This window comes from Geotrypetes seraphini, chromosome 5 (assembly GCF_902459505.1).
Source record: "Geotrypetes seraphini chromosome 5, aGeoSer1.1, whole genome shotgun sequence".
Taxonomy (NCBI): domain Eukaryota; kingdom Metazoa; phylum Chordata; class Amphibia; order Gymnophiona; family Dermophiidae; genus Geotrypetes; species Geotrypetes seraphini.
The window spans coordinates 65,691,166-65,711,771 of NC_047088.1; the positions used below are offsets into that span (position 1 = coordinate 65,691,166).

Below are 20,606 nucleotides of genomic sequence, written 5' to 3' on the forward strand. Positions count from 1 at the left end.
AGTGAGAGGTTAGAGAAACTGGGCCTCTTCTCCCTTGAAAAGAGGAGACTGAAAGGGGACATGATCAAAATGTTCAAGATAATGAATGGAATAGACTTAGTAGATAAAGACAGGTTGTTCAACCTCTCCAAGGTGGAGAGAATGAGAGGGCACTCTCTAAAGTTAAAAGGGGATAGATTCCGTACAAATGTAAGGAAGTTCTTCTTCACCCAGAGAGTGGTAGAAAACTGGAACACTCTTCTGAAGGCTGTTATAGGTGAAAAATACCTTCCAGGGATTCAAGACAAAGTTAGACAAGTTCCTGCTGAACCAGAACATACACAGGTAAGGCTAGTCTCAGTTAGGGCACTGGTCTTTGACCTAAGGGCCACCGCGTGAGTGGACTGCTGGGCACGATGGACCACTGGTATGACCCAGCAGCGGCAATTCTTATGTTCTTATGACCATGCCAAGACCTTAACAATGATGCAGGGATTGGAGTAAGGCATCCTTCTGCCAAGGCACCACACATCACAAACAGTAGTGTAGTAAATGGGGGGGGGGCAGTTCACCACAGGCACCGGCACCCCTCCTCCTCTCCACCCCTACTCCTTCCCACTCCTTTCCTTGTCACGCGCACACCTTCACTTCCCCCCACCATGCCTCTAGCTCTTTGCCGGCATGAGCAGCTCACACCAGCGTCACTTCTAGGTCCCGTGCCTAGGAAGTGATGTCAGAGGAAGAGCTGACCCGACGTGGATAGCAAATTTATTGATATTATTAATTATTTATTTATTTCTAAGCAGTTAACAAATAAAACATTTGCAATGGTTCAAAGGACAACATACATGAAAAATACATTCAATACAACACAATCATGTTATACATCAGTCCACGAAAAATAGCACTTAAAAAACTGGAGGCAATTACGTATTATCAATCTTCAGTAGTCATAGAACAAGAATCTATTTTTTCAGTCACCGCTCCCTCACTATGGAATGCCCTTCCATTGGATCTTCGATTAGAGAATTCCCTTGAAAAATTTAAACTTAAGAAATTTCTTTGCAAAGACACCTTTGCTGTATAATCCCAGCTCTCATATATAATTTACGTACTATTCCTGAAGTCCATTGGAAAACTAAAATGCTGAGTTCACTTGGATAACCAAATGCTTCTTTTGAAACGAGCCCTACCCTAATGTATTTCCATTCCCCATATATATACTTACCTTCCCCTTTTCTGCTCTTGTTTCACTTGAATCTTAAACTTGAAACTTGATAGATCAAGTTTCTCGTTAGGTATCTCTCTACGACAAAACTTTAAAGAAAAGCCTCTACATACAGTTGAGTTTTTAACATTTTTTTAAACTGTAACCGGTTCGAACAGGTCCTCAGGATGCCAGGAAGAAGATTGCATAATTTTACTCCTGCCACGGACATCATTGCCATTCTAGATTTAACATACCGAACAGTATTCTCCTTCATAGAGGTCAATCTCATAGTACCTTCAGACCTCAGATTCCTCCTTGGTTGGTACCTCCCACAAGATTTGAAAATTCAATGGAACAGATCCATACAGACTCTGATGTACCACTCATAGCATCTTAAAGCAGACCCTTTGAGCCACTGGGAGCCAGTGCAGCTGCTTTAATACCGGGGTAATATGTATCTGCGTGGGGGGCATGGCTTGAGAGCACTGACAGATGATCGGGTAGCCCTGAAGCTTCTTGTGGCCAGGCAGTGAATACAAGAATTTTTCAACTCAGAAAAGATTGGGAAAAATAATTTTTAGTGTTCAAGTGGGGATAATGGCTTGCTCCGGACAATCTAAGTTGGAGGCTTTGTTTGCATCTGGTGAGAAAAAAGAAAAGAGATTAAAAACCGATATAGTAAATCCCTCAACGGTCTCTCTGCCTGAAGATTCTAATGATATAGACATGCTGGAGGAGTTAAAATCAATTAAAGACTTTGTAAAAAGTAATTCTGAGCAGCTTGCAGTGTTGAGGGAGGAAGTCTCTAATATTTCTAAGCAAATGGAAATTGTGAATAAAATGATGGAACATTTGGAGAACAGAGTGGGTGATCTGAAAGATAAGTAGAGGCAGTGCGGGTCAGAAAGAAACCTGCACTTAGCCAGACAGAACAAGCCAGTGTGTGGAAGGCCATTCCCCCACCTAGGCTCAGGGGGAGTGTCTCTCCACAGCTTAAAACGAGGCAGTACAGTAAGAGGCCAAGCAGAGTGGAGGCAAGCAGGAGAGAACCTGGCTGAACTATGGAAAACGGAAGCTGGCAGGAGCCTGAGAGAAAGGGAGATTTTCTCTCCCCAGCCTAAGGAGGCTAGGGAAACTGACTGCCAGATGATAGATGCAGAGGAGCTGGCTTCTGCCTCTGAGAGTTGGTAACAAAACCCAGGGGAAGCCATGGACACGCAGGAGAGTTTGGTAGGACCTGAGGCATTTCCAATGGATATAGAAATACAGTGAGAGATATGTGCTGTGTCTTTGCCTACAATCTCTGAGCCTCCAGAGAAGCCAGTGTTTTCCCATTGAAGGAGATTAGTACCTTTCTCCTTTTATATTGAACTTTAAGTTTGTGCCTGAGAGCTTTAATTTTGAGCCTAACAAATGTTTGGAGGTATATCCCTGTTAGCAGCTAGGCTGAGCAAAGTACTTCCTCCTCCACAGCTGTGCATAATTGATCACAGTAACCTCTCAGCAGGGAAAGAGCCCTGCACATTCCCAGAGCCAGGGCTACCAAAGTAAAACTTCTTCACAGACTTGGCTGTGCTAAATTTTCCTTATAAAACCTGTGCTTCTGAATGTTATAAACAGTCCAAATCGATTTTCAAAACACAAAACTGCGATGATAAGAGCCGCGGGTATAAATATTCAATAATTGCTTAACAAAATGCTGTCCTGAAGAAGCTCTTAGCACTTTGATAAGAGCGAAACGGAGATCTTCCGTCGGGAGGAAAGCCGGGCGTTACATTTGACCCGAGCTAAGTACTATACAGTATACAGCATAAGTTAATGTCTAAACAATTTTGTAACCTAAAAGTTGCTCACAGAGAAAATAAGACAGTTATCAATGATAGCCCTGTTATAAGCCCAGCAACTATGATATGCTCTGGTTGCTGGCTTTGGGCACTTGAGATATAGAGTCTTCGTCTCTAGGTGTGAGCAAGCTGGGATCTTTTTGTTCTACTGCTTTTCTAGGCTTCTGAATGTTATGCCTACGTACAGAACAACAGTTTGTTTGAAGAACTGTTGAGCTGAAGGGAAACCATGTGACCTGCTTGCCTGCTTTTGTTGCTCAGTTTTTGTTTGGAGTTTTTTTCTTCTGTGCTTTACATGTCCACGAACTGGCAGAGCTTCTGGGGAATAAGCAGCTTAGTAAAGGTTCTAAACGTATAGTCTTAAAACTACCTGCTCTGGTGGACTGTGTTTCAGGATACTGAGAAAGTCCAGAAGCAGGGGACTGAATTATAATGCTTTACTTACAAAACCTGGACACTGGATTTGAGGGTTTTGTCTCTGGATGAGAAGCTTATGTTTGCCAAAGGTGAATGGTTGGTTGTTTTTTTTTTTTTAAACTGCTAAGCTGAAGCCTGCATTTTTGCTTTGTGAAACCAGTAACCATAATAAAGCTAAGATTTGATGCATTCTGACTTGGACTCTTCCCTTGCATGTCCTTATTAGGCTGATAATAAGCCAGGTAAAGTCCTGAATGGTCCCTTGGTGGTAAGGGACACGCCGGGCTAGAAAACTTTGTCACGATCCCGGGGCCTCGCGACACTTTACTTCACTCCAATTCCCACTTTTCTTGGAAATTTCAATGTTCATCAGCAATTTTTCATTTAGTTTTACTTCCACTTGGTTTCAATAAAGACATACTGAATACAAAGAGGTGAAATAAATGAGTAATCGTTAACACAAAAAAAAACCCCAGTTCAATAAAAATCAATATATTTTCTTAAATATTAACTTACCAGACACAGAATAATTGTACAAATTAATAAGTGTAATGTAAACAAATCCATACTCGTATTTTTATTGTACTCCGAAGGCAAAATATTTCCTGTTAGGTGCACCAAACACATCAATACAATAGTGTGGTAGGTATTATCGTCTGATTCACTGCTAGTATTAGTGGGGGGGAAATGGTGCATTATGACTAGAGGCACAAACGTGTCTCGGGTACCAAAGGCGTCTGCATCATAATACTTATTAAGAATAAGCAACTGGTTAAATTTGTACATTGCATCGTTGTTTTTTACTGGCTTAGATAGGTGACTGCTCGGCACCAATGGATTGCAGAATAATTTTCATGACTCTAGTTATGACATTGGATTACATTGGCCGTGACGCAAAGATGTTTGTTGTGGACTGCATGTGGCCCATAGGCCACAAGTTTGACATGCTTGCTCTAATCACTGCATTTATAGTGGAGCCCACCAAAACCTACCAAAGTATAGGTGCCATCTGTAGCTACAAGGGCTATTGGGGTGGTAGACAGGTGGGTATAGTAGGTTTTGGAAAATTTTGGAGGGCTCAGCATAAATTATAACGGGGTTATGATGCGATGTACATGACACCCTTTATGTGAAATTCACAGCAATGCCTTCTAAGGTGTCCCACTATTCTATTAGTATGTCTATGTGGCCAGTCTATTACAATGCTGGCCCCTCTCACATCCAAATGGTCTAGATGTTGACATTTTCAACTTGAATGTTTCAATGGTCAAAAATGGGGAACAGAGTTAGGTATCCTAAGGCTGGACATCCTGGCAGCCAATTTTTGGGAAAAAAATTTTGGATATCCACTGGTTTCAAAAATGGCTGTTTCTTCGCCTTGAAATTTGGACGTCTTGTGGGAAATGTCCAAGTCAGACTTAGACATCCTTTTCAAAAATTGCCTTCCACATGCATACTACCTATAGAATACACAGTATGAAAGATATGCATGTACTTAAACAAGTATAATAGTACTTAGGTGGAAGTTTAACATATATGTGTGTATATGACATTACTTCAATAAGTTGTGTGTGTATAACTGTTAGTGCATACTTTATATTTACAGTTACTTTATTTGATATACCACAGTTATTAACAGAAATGTTAAACCAAAGTGGTTTACAATAATAAAAACAAGGGCAACATTCAAAAAATCAATAAGGACAGACAGGGTAAATCAATCATAATGAAAACTGACACAAATGGAGGAAAAAGGAAAAGTGAAGGTTAACAATATTTATAGGGAAAACACGAAGAGGAAAATAACAGAAGGTGAAGGGGGAAGAAGAACAAAAGTATAAAAAAATTATAGAAGAGTTGTTTCAAATGCCATTTTAAAATAATAAACCTTTGAGACTTGAAGGTTTTTTTTAAAGATTTTTCTTCCCTTAAGTATAATGGAGGAGAATACCACAAAGTAGGGGCCATTACCGAAAAACTGGAGTCCTTATTATCATCCTTAATATGCCTAAAAGATGGCACAGCCAGCAAATTTTGATGAGAGGAATGAAGATTCCTTTGAGGAATTACCCCCAGATTCTATAAAGGTCACCAAAATTTGCACACCAAAATTTGGACAGGATCCTGAGAAGCATGCACAACTTAATTGGTGAGCAAGTCAATTAACAGCAATAATTGGGCAGTACCAATCACTAATGTTAATTTTCACCAATTAGGATTTGCACACAATTCTGGCTGTGGGCTATTCTATAACACTGAGCATCCAAATCCCATGGTGTGTAATCCAGAAGGGAGTGTAGCCATAGGGGCATGGGGGGGTCAGGGTTATTTCAATAATTTGTTTTCAGTGCTAGAGAATATCAGGGATGTGCTTTCAAATTGGGCGCTAGGAATTATACCTGGTTTCAGTTATATCCTGTTAACCATCGGTGATGTGCAGTTTTCTGTAAAGCATGCTCATCTTAGAACATCCTTTTTTCCAGCACCAATTTTTGAGTGCCATTTACTGAATCCAGCCCAAAGTGTCCAGACTTGAATCCACCTACCTCATTGTATATAGCAGAGTGCCATTATCTACCAAGCGTAGTAGCTTGTTGGGTGTAGTCATATTGTGAGCCACCGATTTCTTGCCATTGTGAAAGAATGTATCAGGAGTCCAGATCTTACTTGCCAGCAGATTATTGAGAGGAAGGATCTTCATAGGACCATCAAACCTAAGTCGTTCATCCCACCAGCTCTGCCGGAAAAAGACATCAATGGTGTACTCCTGGAAGAGAGTGAATGGGAATGGGCATGTGTATTAACAAGGTAACAAAAACATACCTTTTTAAGAGTTTGTGGAGCTTTGTATTTGGAATATATCGTTCAAAGGACAATCAGTGCAAATGGCTTTCCTGGCCACTAATAAGTATCCCTTTTTTGGACCAGTAGGTTCTTCCTGCACTCTGTTAGACTTCAGGTCAAGAAAATTCATTGAACAATATTCAAAGCCATTTATCCAGGAAAGTTTATGGATCATTATCTAGAGAAATGGCTTAGCTGCCACTGGCCATGGCTATTCACTATCCAAGTACTTACAATATTCATGTAATGAGCTCATCAGGACTAGATTGGTGCTCAGACTTATGTTTTTTTGTTTGTTTTTTTTAAAATAAATTTAGATGCCATTTTGTAAGTCTTTTAATCAATGTGCAGTAAAGATTTTCTAGAAAATTTATAATAGAGAATTTAAGACCATTTACTAACCTACACACTGTCTGTTCAAGACTTGTAGAGCTTGAAACCCTGATGCAGAGCATATGCTTGAAACACAGTTGTGTTGGTAGTATACTATTACATCTGTTTACTGTTTTGATATCATCTTTAAGTTGAAGACTAAGGGGCTCATAATAATAATAAAAAAACCTTCAAAAAGTGGCCTAAATCGGTACTTGGACGATCAAAGAGCCAGATCAAAACTGGTTTTAGTTGTACCTAAAACCAGCTTAGGCCTTTACCCTGCCTCTAAATGCCTACAGCGAAAAGACACATTTTTAGAGGAGGAGAAAGGACGGGTGGTGGGTGGGCCGACCTAGACTTGGTCGTACAGCAAGTATAACCAAAAACTTTAACAGGTTGCCCAGTCGGAACTTATATGTATAAGTTCCGAATAGGGGCCACTGAGCTGATCGTGACCTGCCCACCCCCCACCGCAATAATCACGGCAGGAGAGATGCCCAATCTCTGCTAAGCACCCCTTTCATTCCTTGATCATCCAATGGTCCCACGGATTCCCTCACAGATTTTTTGCTTCTGATGCATCTAAAAAAATTGTTATGAGTTTTTGCCTCTTTTGCAAGTTTCTCTTAATATTCTTTCTTATCTGTCTTTATTAATGCTTTGCATCTAACTTGCCAGTGCTTGTGTCTCCATTGGGATCCTTTTTCCATTCTTACCAGAGTATCAAGTAGCAGCACTAAGAATTGAAGCCGGTTCCCCAGGTGGTTCTCAGCTAGGAGACTTCACCATTCTTTTACTGGCTTCTTGCTTGCTTTTACCTACAAAAACATTTTTATATATGTTTTTTTGCCTATGATGCAAGCTTCCTTTTAAACATTCTTTTTTTCTTTCTTTGCTAGTGCTTTGCTTTTGACTTGACATTCCTTATGCTGTTTCCTATAATTTTCAGTTGGATCCTTCTTCCATTTTCTGAAGGATGTTCTTTTAGCTCTAATAGCCTGTTTTACCTCACTTTTTAACCGTGCCAGCTATTGTTTAGCTTTCCTGTGTACCTTATTTAAATGCATAAAATTTATCTGGTCTGGGATTCCAGGATGGTATTATTGAACAATATGTATATCTGATGTAATTTTTTAATTTTTTTTTTACCTTTGCAATTGCTCCTGTAATATTTTTTGACCATTTCCCTCATTTTATTATAATCTCCTTTTTGAAGGTTAAATGCAAATATACTGGATTTTCTATGTGTGCTTTCTCCAATTATTTTGCTGGCATGATGTCAGACAAATATGGGCTCAGGCCAAGAATCAAACTCTCACCACGACAAGGATTTTAACTAACCATGCCCTGCCCCATCCCATTTTAGTCTCCCAAAACAGCTATGAGCATCGAGGGCAGCACAGAGCATTCAGTGTGCCAGCTGGCGCTAAAACTCACTTTTGCGGTTTTGTAAAAAAAAAAAAAAAAAAGGGGGGTGTTATTTGGCAAAGATTGAAACTGTAGGTTTCTTTGCTTAGAGCTGTGACTCCATAGATCCAGATCTACATTGTTTTCATTGTTTGCCATGAGAATCAATGCTCATTCCCAAAGGAAATGAATATTCACTTATATATACTACCCCTATGCATCTGTATAACTACTCAGCTGGGAAGAAATGTTTATTGAAAATTTGGCTTTATTTCGCATTTTGAAGTTTGACTATAGCCCCCTTAGGCATGTAGCCTCATAAACAAAACTTTGATAGAGAGAAAAAAAAGCAGCTGTCTATGTCTCTCAAAGCCCCCTAGATGTGTCATCACCATGGAGACAAAAACATCCTTGTAACAAAGCCCTCCTCTCCCCAAGTACTGGTTGCCCTGGCAACGCTGGGACACCATGGGCAGCGTGGATGATCTTGCTTGTACAACATAAATAGTTAGCGTCCCTCATTCATATTTGCTTAATTGCCACAATAACTCCTTTAAGCAAGCTAAAGCAAATTGATTGCCTCTCTTTTCTTTCAGGGTTAGAGGAGCTACAATCTAGAGTCACCATTTAACAACCATCAAAGAGGCTGATGAAACATGTACCCTTCATCATCTTTGTCCCCTCTGATTTTGATCACCAACGGAGAGATGCAGCTGTTTTGCAGAAATTTCATACTTGAAAATGTATGATAGGGTACCTTCCCTCTAATCGTTATCATCTCACAAATAACTGTGGTTGGTTCCATGACACATGCATATCACAATAGATTTTCACATGATTTAAAGTTTATATACATTACTTTGAATGCAAGACAAAGAATTCATAGTTTCTGGGGCTGCCTGCAAGTACTAATTCTGTTTGCTATATTATACACATTTTGCTGTAATGGTAATGCTTACTGGGGAAGGTCTGTCCATCTATCTGTATGTCTACCCATCTGTATGAGAACATAAGAACATAAGAAGTTGCCACCACTGGGTCAGACCATTGGTCCATTGCGCCCAGCGGTCCGCTCCCGCGGCGGCCCATCAGGTCCATGACCTGTAATGTGGTTCCTGTCCATTTCTGTAACCTACCTCTTCTTTTATCTGTAACCCTCAATCCCCTTATCTTTTAGGAACTTATCTAAACCTTCCTTGAAACCCTGCAATGTGCTCTGGGCTATCACAACCTCCGGAAGCGCATTCCATGTGTCCACCACCCTCTGGGTAAAAAAGAACCTCCTAGCATTTGTTCTAAACCTGTCCCCTCTCAATTTCTCCGAGTGACCCCTTGTGTTAGTGGTTCCTCACAGTCTGAAAAATCTGTCCCTGTCCACTTTCTCTATGCCCCTCAGGATTTTGAAGGTTTCTATCATGTCTCCTCTAAGTCTCCGCTTTTCCAGGGAGAAGAGCCCCAGCATCTTCAACCTGTCAGCATACGAAAAGTTTTCCATACCTTTTATCATTTTAGTTGCTCTCCTCTGGACCCCCTCAAGTACTGCCATGTCCTTCTTGAGGTACGGCGACCAGTTTGTTTACAAATGTGCAAGTAACTTTATAGATAAAGCAGAACTGTATGAAAGGTTAAGGGAGAGGCCAGATTCTACCATCAAAATAAATCAGGGACAATAGGAGTTTGAAATGAGTGCCTTGGGGATCTTTCTCAAGCCTTCAGCACTTGTTGCTGTGATTTCCTTCATGGGCAGCTGCGTATTACTATTCTTGCTTTTAAACCTGAAGTAGTGCTAGTGGCAACATAGGGAAAAAAGCACAGTGTCAACAGTAAAGCAGCACAGTCTCAGGGCCGTTTAAACAGTAAGGAGCTAAAGTGAGCTGGCACAAAGACGGATAGGAGAGAGATGGGTCTCTGGTGATGCCAGTGGCAAACTCAGCTATCACTTTAGGACCATGCTAAGCTGTGTCATTATTAACGTCTCTCTCAGATATGTCAGTTATCAATTTATTTATTTATTTTTAAACGTATGTTTATTAACAGTAGTGGAATACAAATAACCATGAGTCAACTAGGCAAAAACACAAGAGCATGTACAACAAGATATACAAGAGCAGATAACAGATCCGAAACAGGCAAGAAGGAGATTGTACACATGCATCACCACAGACCCAGTACTGCACCATAGACCCAGTGCAACATGAGGCCTTATTGCAGAGTTGAACAGCATTGCAGGCATTATCCTAACTGTCTCAAGAAGACATTAGGGGCCAAATTCTATAAAAGGCATCCCGACTGTAGGTGGCGGTAGGCGTCCTACCGCTGTCTAACCAGCCAAATGGGGCACATGTTTTCTTAAAAAAAAAACTCCTCAAGTCAGGCCACCTACTCTGTAGGTGTTTGTCACAGGTGCAGGGAGGCGCCTAGGGATGCTTAAGCTTGCCCAAAGCTGGGTGTGAGCATGGTTTCACCTGGAAGTGGACTTAGGCGAGCTTAAGTAGTCTTAGGCATCTCCGAGGCCATGATAGGTGCCTGAAATGTAGGCCATTGAAATGTTGGCCTACATTTCAAATAGACGCAGTCACTGAACTAATTGCGGCAAGGAAATCTCCCTGCCGTGATCAGTTGAGCGTCCATGACAAGGAACCCACAACCCTACCATAAGTCGGCTGTCAGGAGGGATGCCCACTCCCTCCCGCTGCTACCCCTGAACCTCCCTAATACTGTCCACGGCACAAGGGATGATCACTTATTCGTGCCGCAAACCCTGAAACAATCCCCGGTAGTAGGGATGTCCACTTCCTATTGCCAGAAACCACCCCCCTCCAACATCCCTGATATGAGGGATGTCCACTACCTCCTGCTGGCACCCTACCTGCTAAAACCCCCACCTCACAAAGCCCACCCCCCTCCATAACTTTATAAGCAAAGCTGTCCAGAGGAATGCTTAATCCCTCTGGCTAGCAAGCCAAAATGACGAGCTTTTCCCTTCACATTGCATCCTAGGATGCACCAGGGAGGGGCCTAAGGCCCTTATTGGCCCAGGTGCCTAAGGCCCCTTCTCTAGGAGGGGCTTTAGGCACCTGATCCAATCAGGGCCTTAGGCTTCCTTCCCAGTGCATTCTGGGATGCACTGTGAGTGCCTTAAGAATCCAATTGGCCAGATATCTAAAGTCATTAACATGGATGTAGCCTTATGAATCTGGTCAATTGGAGTCTTAGGCCACTCCTAGTGCATCCCATGATGCACCAGGAAGGGGAAGACCCACAATTCTGAAGAGGTGGGCCTGCCAGCTGGGATGGGAAATGAGTTCCCGTGAGGTCAGGGAAAATATTGTCCTCTTGTCATTCTCTAGTTTGGGGGTTCCCTGCTTCTGCCACTCAGCTGATTGCAGCAGGGAAATTCCCTTGCCACGATCAGCTCAGCGGCAATGTGATTCTCTAAATGGTGCTTGTGACATGGACACCAGTTAGAGAATCAGGGTGGTTAGGCGGGGTTAGGCATCTGTCCATTAGGACAGACGTGATTCTGTATCAGATACCTGTGCGATTCTCAAAAGCCACTTAGGCGGCTGCTGAGACTGGGCATCCTATACAGAAACAGGTCCTAAATGCTTGAGAGTTTGGAATGTCATTGGTAGATGACTACACCAAAGTATATGTGTTTAGCTATTAAGGAAGTATGTTAAATTTCTGTTATTTTCCATAATAAAGTGCAGGTATTAAAGGTTTATTTAATAAAATACTGCTAGATTTCTTGCATAAAATGTCTTTTTATCAATGTATTATTGCTGAGTGGGAAAACATATAAGTTATAGCTATAATATCAAGACATTTGCTCCATTAAGCAAAAATAGAGCTTTATGTAATCAGTGGCTTTGAGCGACCCCAGGATAAGCTTTAAATTTTTTTAAAAAAATTATTTTCTTATCAAGCACAATCAATTTCATAGGACAAACGCATGACCCATGGGGAGGGACCCATGGAGGGGAGGACCCATGCCCATAAGCCACTGTAATTAATGCATTGCTGGTTAAACATGTACACTCCCCTAAAATAAAAATCCAAACCCTTTCGAACTGCCCTATTAGTGGCTTCTGCAGCCATAAGGGCTATTGGAGTGGTAGATAAGTGGGTCTAGGGGATTCTGGAGGTGGTTTGGGGGGCTCACCATGACCTATAAGGGAGCTGTAGTGAGGAGTTCACAGCAGTGCCCTGTAAGGTACCCCACTATTTAGGTGCCATGTCTGGGTGTTCAGTCCAGTTGAAGACCCCTCCCAAAGTTGGATGAAAATGTGGTATAAAGATGGATGATTTAGCAGCTTGGATGATCAGAGCAGCAGGACGTATAGTTAGACGATTTTTGAAACGAAAAAAAATTTGGATGTATTTTTCAAAAATGTGTCCTAAGCTACTTTTTAATTTGGACGACTTACGACCTGGACGAAAATGGACTTAGACGTTCCTTTTGATTATGCCCCTCCACATGTATATCTAGATCTTTTCATCCTGTTTTTGATTGTTATAAAAACGTCAATTCACACAGTTTGTCCAACTTTAGTTTTATCTGGACAACCCTACCTGACACACCATCCTAAGAACATAAGAACATAAGAATTGCCGCTGCTGGGTTTGACCAATGGTCCATCCTGCCCAGCAGTCCGCTCATGCGGCAGCCCCTAGGTCAAGCATGCCACACAATTCCCCAGCTGTACTTAACATCTACCACATATTACTCACGCCTTTTCTAAGATACATACCTACTCTATTTACATAGATGCACGTATGCCCTCAAATTCTATATATGGTGCTTTGAGGTGCAAATGCAAATTTAGGCACATACCCAATTTGCACATACAACTTAATTGAATAACAAGACAATTAGTGCTGATAATTGTCTTCTTAACAAGCAAATTAGTACCGTTAACTGGTTTTAACTTAAATTTATGCATGCAAATTTAGGCGCTGGATTTGTGCTGAAAGTTTACATGTGGCACCAAGAAAGGGGGCATGGAAATAAGGTCATGGGTGGATTGGGACATTCCTCAAAGTTATGTGCAAAATTCTAGAATAAGGGGCATCTGCACCTAGCTTTATGCATGAGGATTTGTACCATGCTTCTGTTGGTGCTAATGGCGGCACTAAAATGTAAGCTTAGGTCCCTGGCACAAACATTATTCTATAAACTATGCCAACTTTAAGCATGTTTTATAGAATACCGCTCAGCATTTTTTTTTTTGTGACAATATTTTTAGGCACTATTTATAGAATTCAGTCCATAACCACTATATCACTCACAAGGATTCACAGTTCACCACCTCCTACACACTGCCCTTGCCACCTAAGGGCCCTTTTTACAAAACTCTGGTAGCGGGTCCTGGAGCGGCAAATGTGATGCAGCCCATAGGAACTGAATGGGTTATGTTGCATTTGCCATGCAGGAATTGCTATCAGGGCTTTGTACAAGGGGCCCTAAGACACATTTAGTTAGTCTGTCCCCACCATGTCCTTCACATTGATATGCCTGAATGTACACATCCAGAAAGTATGCATTTTCAACGTATTATGCAAAGCAGTATGGTTATAGAATTAAATGTTTATTCCTTGTTTCTCTATTTAAAAAAAAAAAAAAAAAAAAAGAGAAGCTGGAGGTGAATTTCTAGGGCTGCCTGACAGGCAATATGGGATGCATTTAGCTGCTTATGTTAAAGTATCCAGTATTCAAAGCAGAGATTCTAACAAAAAATAATTTCCTTTTCTTTTGCAGTTTAAAGCAACCAAGCTCATTAACATCCATTTTCACTGCTTTCATTTAAATGTTGTTCCTGTGAAGATATTAGTGTTTAAAATTTATGGAAGCTCCTTCTACTTAACCATGCTCACTCTTCTGAATCTAAATCAATTGTGGCACTGCTGTGCTCATCTTTATCAGTAGGCTTGTAAAACTATCCTTACACTCAAGCGCCTGACAACTTTTTTTTTTAGAAGACAAGGAACATTATTATTTCCACTTTAGTTTACTGTATTTTGGCAATTTGTTTTAGGATTTGGGAGGTTTTTCTTCTAATTTTTTTGGTTTCTGTTTGTTGGGGACGTTTCCCGTTTTATTTCTGCAGTATCTTCTCCAAAATGTATAACTGCTGTTGTTTCCCAAGGCCTTGGAGGGAATTCTTCCTTTGTGCATTTCCAGCAGCCTGGTGATAGAGGATTGCTGTTGCAATTGATCTACCATGAAGTTCATCAACACAAGGCTGACCATAGCTAAGACACCGCCATCATTTGGTCCTGCAGCAGTAGGCTTACCAGTAGTATGCGTTGAGGGCTTTCAGGGAATTCAGTGAATCCCCAGCACTTCAGTACAGCTTTTTTAAATGTTTTTGTTTAATTTGTGCTTGATGCAGTTTGATTTGTTGAGTAAGCAGCCTGCTTAACCAGTCAAACTGCATCAAACAACAAGTAACCCTCCCTCCCCCCCCCCAAAAAAAAAAGCAAGTCTCTTGGGCTGGGGGCTTGCCGAACCCCCCTGAAGGCCCTGACAATACTGATTTCAATTTGGGAAGCCCACTGAATTAATCAGTGGGCTGATAACATTGACTGAGCCACTATGGGGGAGGGGGGTATGGTTTGGTTGATTGGATAAAGGGGTAAGTGAGTGGTAGAGGTTTGCGATTGGGGAATGGCATTGTGGGGTTTTTTGTATGGAAGAAAAAGCTATCAGGGATTGGATGTAGGGAAGTGACACTGATTAGCTAATTTGGTTGGGAGTTGGGTAGGACTGTGAGGTGATGAGGGTAGGAGACAGAGGGATAATTGTTCAGTTTTAAGTTGCCCTCCTATCCCACCCATTATTTGGTTTTATGTTTCAAGTTTATTAGGTTTTTATATACCGCCTATCAAGGTTATCTAAGCAGTTTTACAATCAGGTACTCAAGCATTTTCTCTATCTGTCTCAGTAGGCTCACACTATCTAACATACCTAGAGGACTGAGTGACATGCCCAGGGTCACAAGAAGCAGTGTGGGGTTTGAACCCACAACCCCAGGGTGCTGAGGCTGTAGCTCCAACCACTGGGCCATTTTAATTTTGGTTTACTTTGAGGTGGGTTTTCTTTTGGAGTCTGGAGAGGGGGTTTGCCGTCACAGCACTATGGTAAAATGGGGGTTCTTCCAGGTGGCCACTAGTTGGGTGAGGGTATAAATGCTGCATTTACAACTTATGTTTCTCCAACCATAAGATAAGTGGTTTAGAATTTTTCACTAATTTATAAATTTTAAGCACATATTTACAATTTACATATTTAAAGAATTATGGAGGTGGAAGGTTACCTATGATTATAATTTGGTTCAATCCCACTGAATAAAATAAGTGGTATATTTAATGGTAATAAAGTATTATTTACTGAATTTGAGAATTCCTCTTTTGGATCTAATTTGGAATATTGTACTGTGGAATTTTAAATCCATTTTTCTGTTGTTTAATGACTCTTACAGCCATGGAAAGCTTTTTTTTTTTTTGCATTGGGGCCTCACATCGGAAAAACATTCAGAATGAGGAGATCCTTACACATGTTCTACTTCTTTTTTTATATATATTTTTATTGTTTTAAAAATTTAACCGTGCAATGTATATGTTAATAACAGACAGTAAAGTGTGAAAGCACATACAACTTACAATTAATTAGTCACAATCATTTATCCCACCCTCCCTTCCAATAAATAAGCATCATAAATAACAAACAATTTCACCCACCCTTCCACCCACCCTGGATGTGCATAGAAATAACCAAATTAAACTATCCTGATGTAATATAAGATGCCAATGGACCCCAATTTAAATGTTACCATGCCCCAATATATCCACATTTTTCTTCTCATTCCTATATGTGGAGCATGTTCATCTTCTAATGTGGCATATATCATTCAATGCAAAAAGTGTAAAGAAGGGTGCTATGAGGGGCTGCTGAAAAGTTCTCAACCTAACTGAGAATGAAATTAAACAAAAAGTGTCAAGAAAAGTGTGGAATAACTTGTAAGTTTCATGGCTCCACCTGATTCTCTTTTTGGATGGGTTGATAATTTTTCAGCAGCCCCTTATGCTGTGATGTCATAATGCCTCATTCTGCCAATGCCTTAGAGACAACCTCATTAGTAACAATGGCTTGATTTCCCTATACTTGTGCCCATTTACTAGATACATTTGCCTCACTTAAATGAAAAGTGTCAAGAAAAAGTGTGAAATAACTTGTAAGTTTCATGGCTCCACCTGATTTTCTTTTTGGATGGGCTGATCATTTTTCAATGGCTCCCTTGTACACTGAAGAAAGAAGCCAGATACTAAAGACTAGAATCAATCTATACAGATACTGTATCATATTAAACATCACATTGTCAACCAGGATAAAATTTCTGTTGGACAACATTTCAGAAAACCAGAATACTGCATCAATGATTTCCTGGTGACAATACTAAAAGGAAATTTTAAGACAACCCAGAAATGTAAGACCTTTGAAATAAAAATGATAAAATATTGTGACACCAACCAGACAGGACTTAACAAAGAACTTGGTTTTCCATCACAAAGTAAACTGTGAAATTATACTTCTTTGTCACCCTCTTATAACCCATCCATCTCTCCCTGTCTCTCATCTTGCATACCCCTTCCCTAGACTGCCATTGGAATACTTTTATGTTTTACTTATATATTCTGATATTTGTCAACATTTGCTTATTTCTGATCTAAAGAAAATGGTTATCTTCAAAAACTAATTAAAAAAATGCAATGTCTAATATAAAAAGGTATCACCTTATTAAATTTATGTCTTATTTCTATTTATTACCTTTAAAAGTGGACTAAAATGGCTACCACACCACATATCTATCTATAATGAAAGAAATGACTCGGAGTTGCTAAGATTAATGATGGTTTTTTTTATATGTTGAAGGAATACACCATAATTGTTTATTCATTTTGGTAACATTTTGCAACCCATAACCATTTGGCAACTCAGCTGATTAAAGGTGATAGGAATTTAAGGGCATGTTTATGTATTTGTACAGTATTGTTTATTTTTCAGATATACAATACAACATTGATCAATACAAAGGAAAAACTAAAGTGAATATGCATATGAAATTACTGACTAAGAGCTCCGATGCTCATAGAATTCATAGGAGCGTCAGAACAGCATCGGAGCATTTAGCACCCCAGCCCATGGTAGAAACCTCTATCGTGGATTGGTAAAAGAGGGCCTAAGTTACATTATCCAAAGAAAAATCTGAAATCGCACTCAACTTTACCCTGAAGATAGCATCTCATGGTCTTCACCATTAGATCCAGTCAGACTACCGGTAGTTGTTCCTACCTATGTGACATCCCATTGAGTCTGTCCAGCATCAAGGAAAAGCTTTAAATGAAGTAGGTCAAAGAATACATTTTGCATTACTAACCCCCCTCCCCCCACTTTTACAAAACCGCAATAGTGGTTATTAGCGCCCAATGCTCATAGAGTTCCTATGAGCGTCGGGAGCAGCATGGAACATTGCAGTTTAATAATATTTATACATTTAAAAAAATGAAATACATAGGAAACTGTCAAAGCTAAAATTTAGGGCTTATTATCAAAATTATTTGTTCTCCTTTCTTCTGTGAACTTAGTAAAGTCAGGAAATATCCAAATTTTCTGAACTACATACACAAAAAATGTTTCAAAAATAAAGTCTCAGAATGAGGTTCAAGTCTTGCTTGAAAACAAAACTGGCAAGCAAGGTAGTCTACTGCCTATCACCTACCATTGTAGATTTCAGAAGATTGATGCTATCTAAGCTATCCAAAGATACCTGACCCTCACCTTGATCCCACCAAGAGACAATCTTGATCCCACCAAGAGACAATCATCTGTGCACCTCAGGCAAACATATATTTTATTCAAAGTAGGAACCACATCTTTGGGGACATGCAACATGTCATTAGAAAATATGGCAAGAATCTTGAGGAAATTAAAGAAATTAAAATGATAATGTTTGGCTTGATTTTCCAAGATCTCAAGCTTTTCGGTGGAAAAGAGTGTTATCTGTGATGAAGCCAGAACTGACATTAATATCAGGCAGTCTTTTCCAAGACTTATATCCAAGACTTCTGAGCCAAATAATGAGCCTCAAACTTGGTTCAGAAACCTTACTTATGAAGACAAAGCAACTACAGTGGTGCCTCGCATAACGGACGCCTCGCACAGCGAACGCTGCGCACAACGAACTTTATGTCTTGATCCGTACAACGAACTTCGTTTCACACAACGAAGTCGCCCGAGCTGCATCCTTCCGCGCAGGCACTGCGCTTAACTGCCCTCTCTCCGCCTGGTTCCCTCTTGCCCCCCCGACTCCCCGACACGATCGGGGCAAGAGGGAGCTCAAGCCCTCTTGCCCCCCCGACTCCCCGACACGATCGGGGCAAGAGGGAGCTCAAGCCCTCTTGCCCCCCCCGACTCCCCGACACGATCGGGGCAAAAGGGAGCCCAAGCCCTCTTGCCCCGCCGATTCCCCGACACGATCGGGGCAAAAGGGAGCCCAAGCCCTCTTGCCCCGCCGATTCCCCAACTCCCCGACAATATCGGGCCAGGAGGGAGCCCAAGTCCTCCTGGCCACGGCGACCCCCTAACCCCACCCTGCACTACATTACGGGCAGGAGGGATCCCAGGCCCTCCTGCCCTCGACGCAAACCCCCCCTCCCCCCAACGACCGCCCCCCCCAAGAACCTCCGACCGACCCCCAGCCGACCCGCGACCCCCCTGGCCGACCCCCACGACACCCCCAACCCCCAACCCCCTTCCCCGTACCTTTCTGTAGTTGGCCGGACAGACGGGAGCCAAACCCGCCTGTCCGGCAGGCAGCCATCGACGGAATGAGGCCGGATTGGCCCATCCGTCCCAAAGCTCCGCCTACTGGTGGGGCCTAAGGCGCCTGGGCCAATCAGAATAGGCCCGGGAGCCTTAGGTCCCTCCTGGGGGCGGGGCCTGAGGCACATGGGCCCAACCCGACCATGTGCCTCAGGCCCTGCCCCCAGGAGGGACCTAAGGCTCCCGGGCCTATTCTGATTGGCCCAGGCGCCTTAGGCCCCACCAGTAGGCGGAGCTTTGGGACGGATGGGCCAATCCGGCCTCATTCCGTCGATGGCTGCCTGCCGGACAGGCGGGTTTGGCTCCCGTCTGTCCGGCCAACTACAGAAAGGTACGGGGAAGGGGGTTGGGGGTGTCGTGGGGGTCGGCCAGGGGGGTCGCGGGTCGGCTGGGGGTCGGTCGGAGGTTCTTGGGGGGGGCGGTCGTTGGGGGGAGGGGGGGTTTGCGTCGAGGGCAGGAGGGCCTGGGATCCCTCCTGCCCGTAATGTAGTGCAGGGTGGGGTTAGGGGGTCGCCGTGGCCAGGAGGACTTGGGCTCCCTCCTGGCCCGATATTGTCGGGGAGTTGGGGAATCGGCGGGGCAAGAGGGCTTGGGCTCCCTTTTGCCCCGATCGTGTCGGGGAGTCGGGGGGGCAAGAGGGCTTGAGCTCCCTCTTGCCCCGATCGTGTCGGGGAGTCGGGGGGGGGGGCAAGAGGGCTTGAGCTCCCTCTTGCCCCGATCGTGTCGGGGAGTCGGGGGGGGGCAAGAGGGCTTGAGCTCCCTCTTGCCCCGATCGTGTCGGGGAGTCGGGGGGGCAAGAGGGCTTGAGCTCCCTCTTGCCCCGATCGTGTCGGGGGTGCCAGGGACTACACGGAGTCACCCACCGTACCACCCGATTCGGGTAAGCGCAGGTATCGGTGGGTGGCTTATTTGCGGGGGGGTGCCTTATTTTACATTTTTTTCTAAAAAGGGGGGGCTGTCTTATTTGATGGCCCTGCCTTATCATCGGGGAAACACGGTAGAAAAAAAAAAAAAATGAACAGTTAAGTCCCAGTTTTTGCCGCTGAGACTCTGCCCTCTCACTGTAAAATTAGACTCTACTTAGTCTGTCTTTAAATTTAAAAAATGTGTGTTGTTTTAAAAAACAATTATGTTTTTAGATGTATCTAAATAAAAATAATAACCAAAAATTTATCTTTTTTATGTCATCTTAGCATATTTTATGCTGCAGAACGAATTATTTTTTTTTACATGTATTCCTATGGGAAAACGCGTTTCACATAACGAACGTTTCACATAACAAACTTGCTCCTGGAACCAATTAAGTTCGTTGTGTGAGGCACCACTGTATATCAATAGTGATCAGTGAAATCTCCTTATCAAATCTAAAGCCAGCAGATTATATAGTATCCTCCCTTTATTATTTAAAACTGGAGGTTTAACCAAAAGAAGGACCTAAAGGAAGACTAGATACAACTTGCAAGGTGGTAAGATTGAGACAATTATATTGCAACAGATCCAAAAGCAGTCCTTTCAATTATGGCAGAACTGCTGAACTGCAGTCAATGTGTACTCTTCCATCCATCTGCTGTTCATTTTTCAGCTCTTCTTCAATAACCATAGATCATAATAGCATCCTGCCAGGGTACACTTAAGAACTAGCTCC

At 42.2% G+C, this 20,606-nt stretch overlaps 1 protein-coding gene and 1 long non-coding RNA gene across 3 annotated transcripts in view; one reads left to right on the forward strand and one right to left on the reverse strand.

Moving 5' to 3' along the window:
- LOC117361262 overlaps positions 1–8,853 on the forward strand; it is a 35,122-nt gene extending 26,269 nt beyond the window's left edge. Inside the window, exon 4 of the long non-coding RNA XR_004539618.1 lies at positions 8,673–8,853. This is a non-coding gene — a long non-coding RNA (uncharacterized LOC117361262). The remainder of the gene's footprint in view (positions 1–8,672) is intronic.
- Positions 1–20,606, reverse strand: part of LOC117361261 (gamma-aminobutyric acid receptor subunit alpha-3-like) — a 310,400-nt gene that overhangs the window by 169,938 nt on the left and 119,856 nt on the right. For both annotated transcript variants that reach the window (XM_033946357.1, XM_033946358.1), the window contains exon 4: positions 5,997–6,217. In XM_033946357.1, coding sequence (XP_033802248.1) covers positions 5,997–6,217 — 221 coding nt within the window. The remainder of the gene's footprint in view (positions 1–5,996; positions 6,218–20,606) is intronic.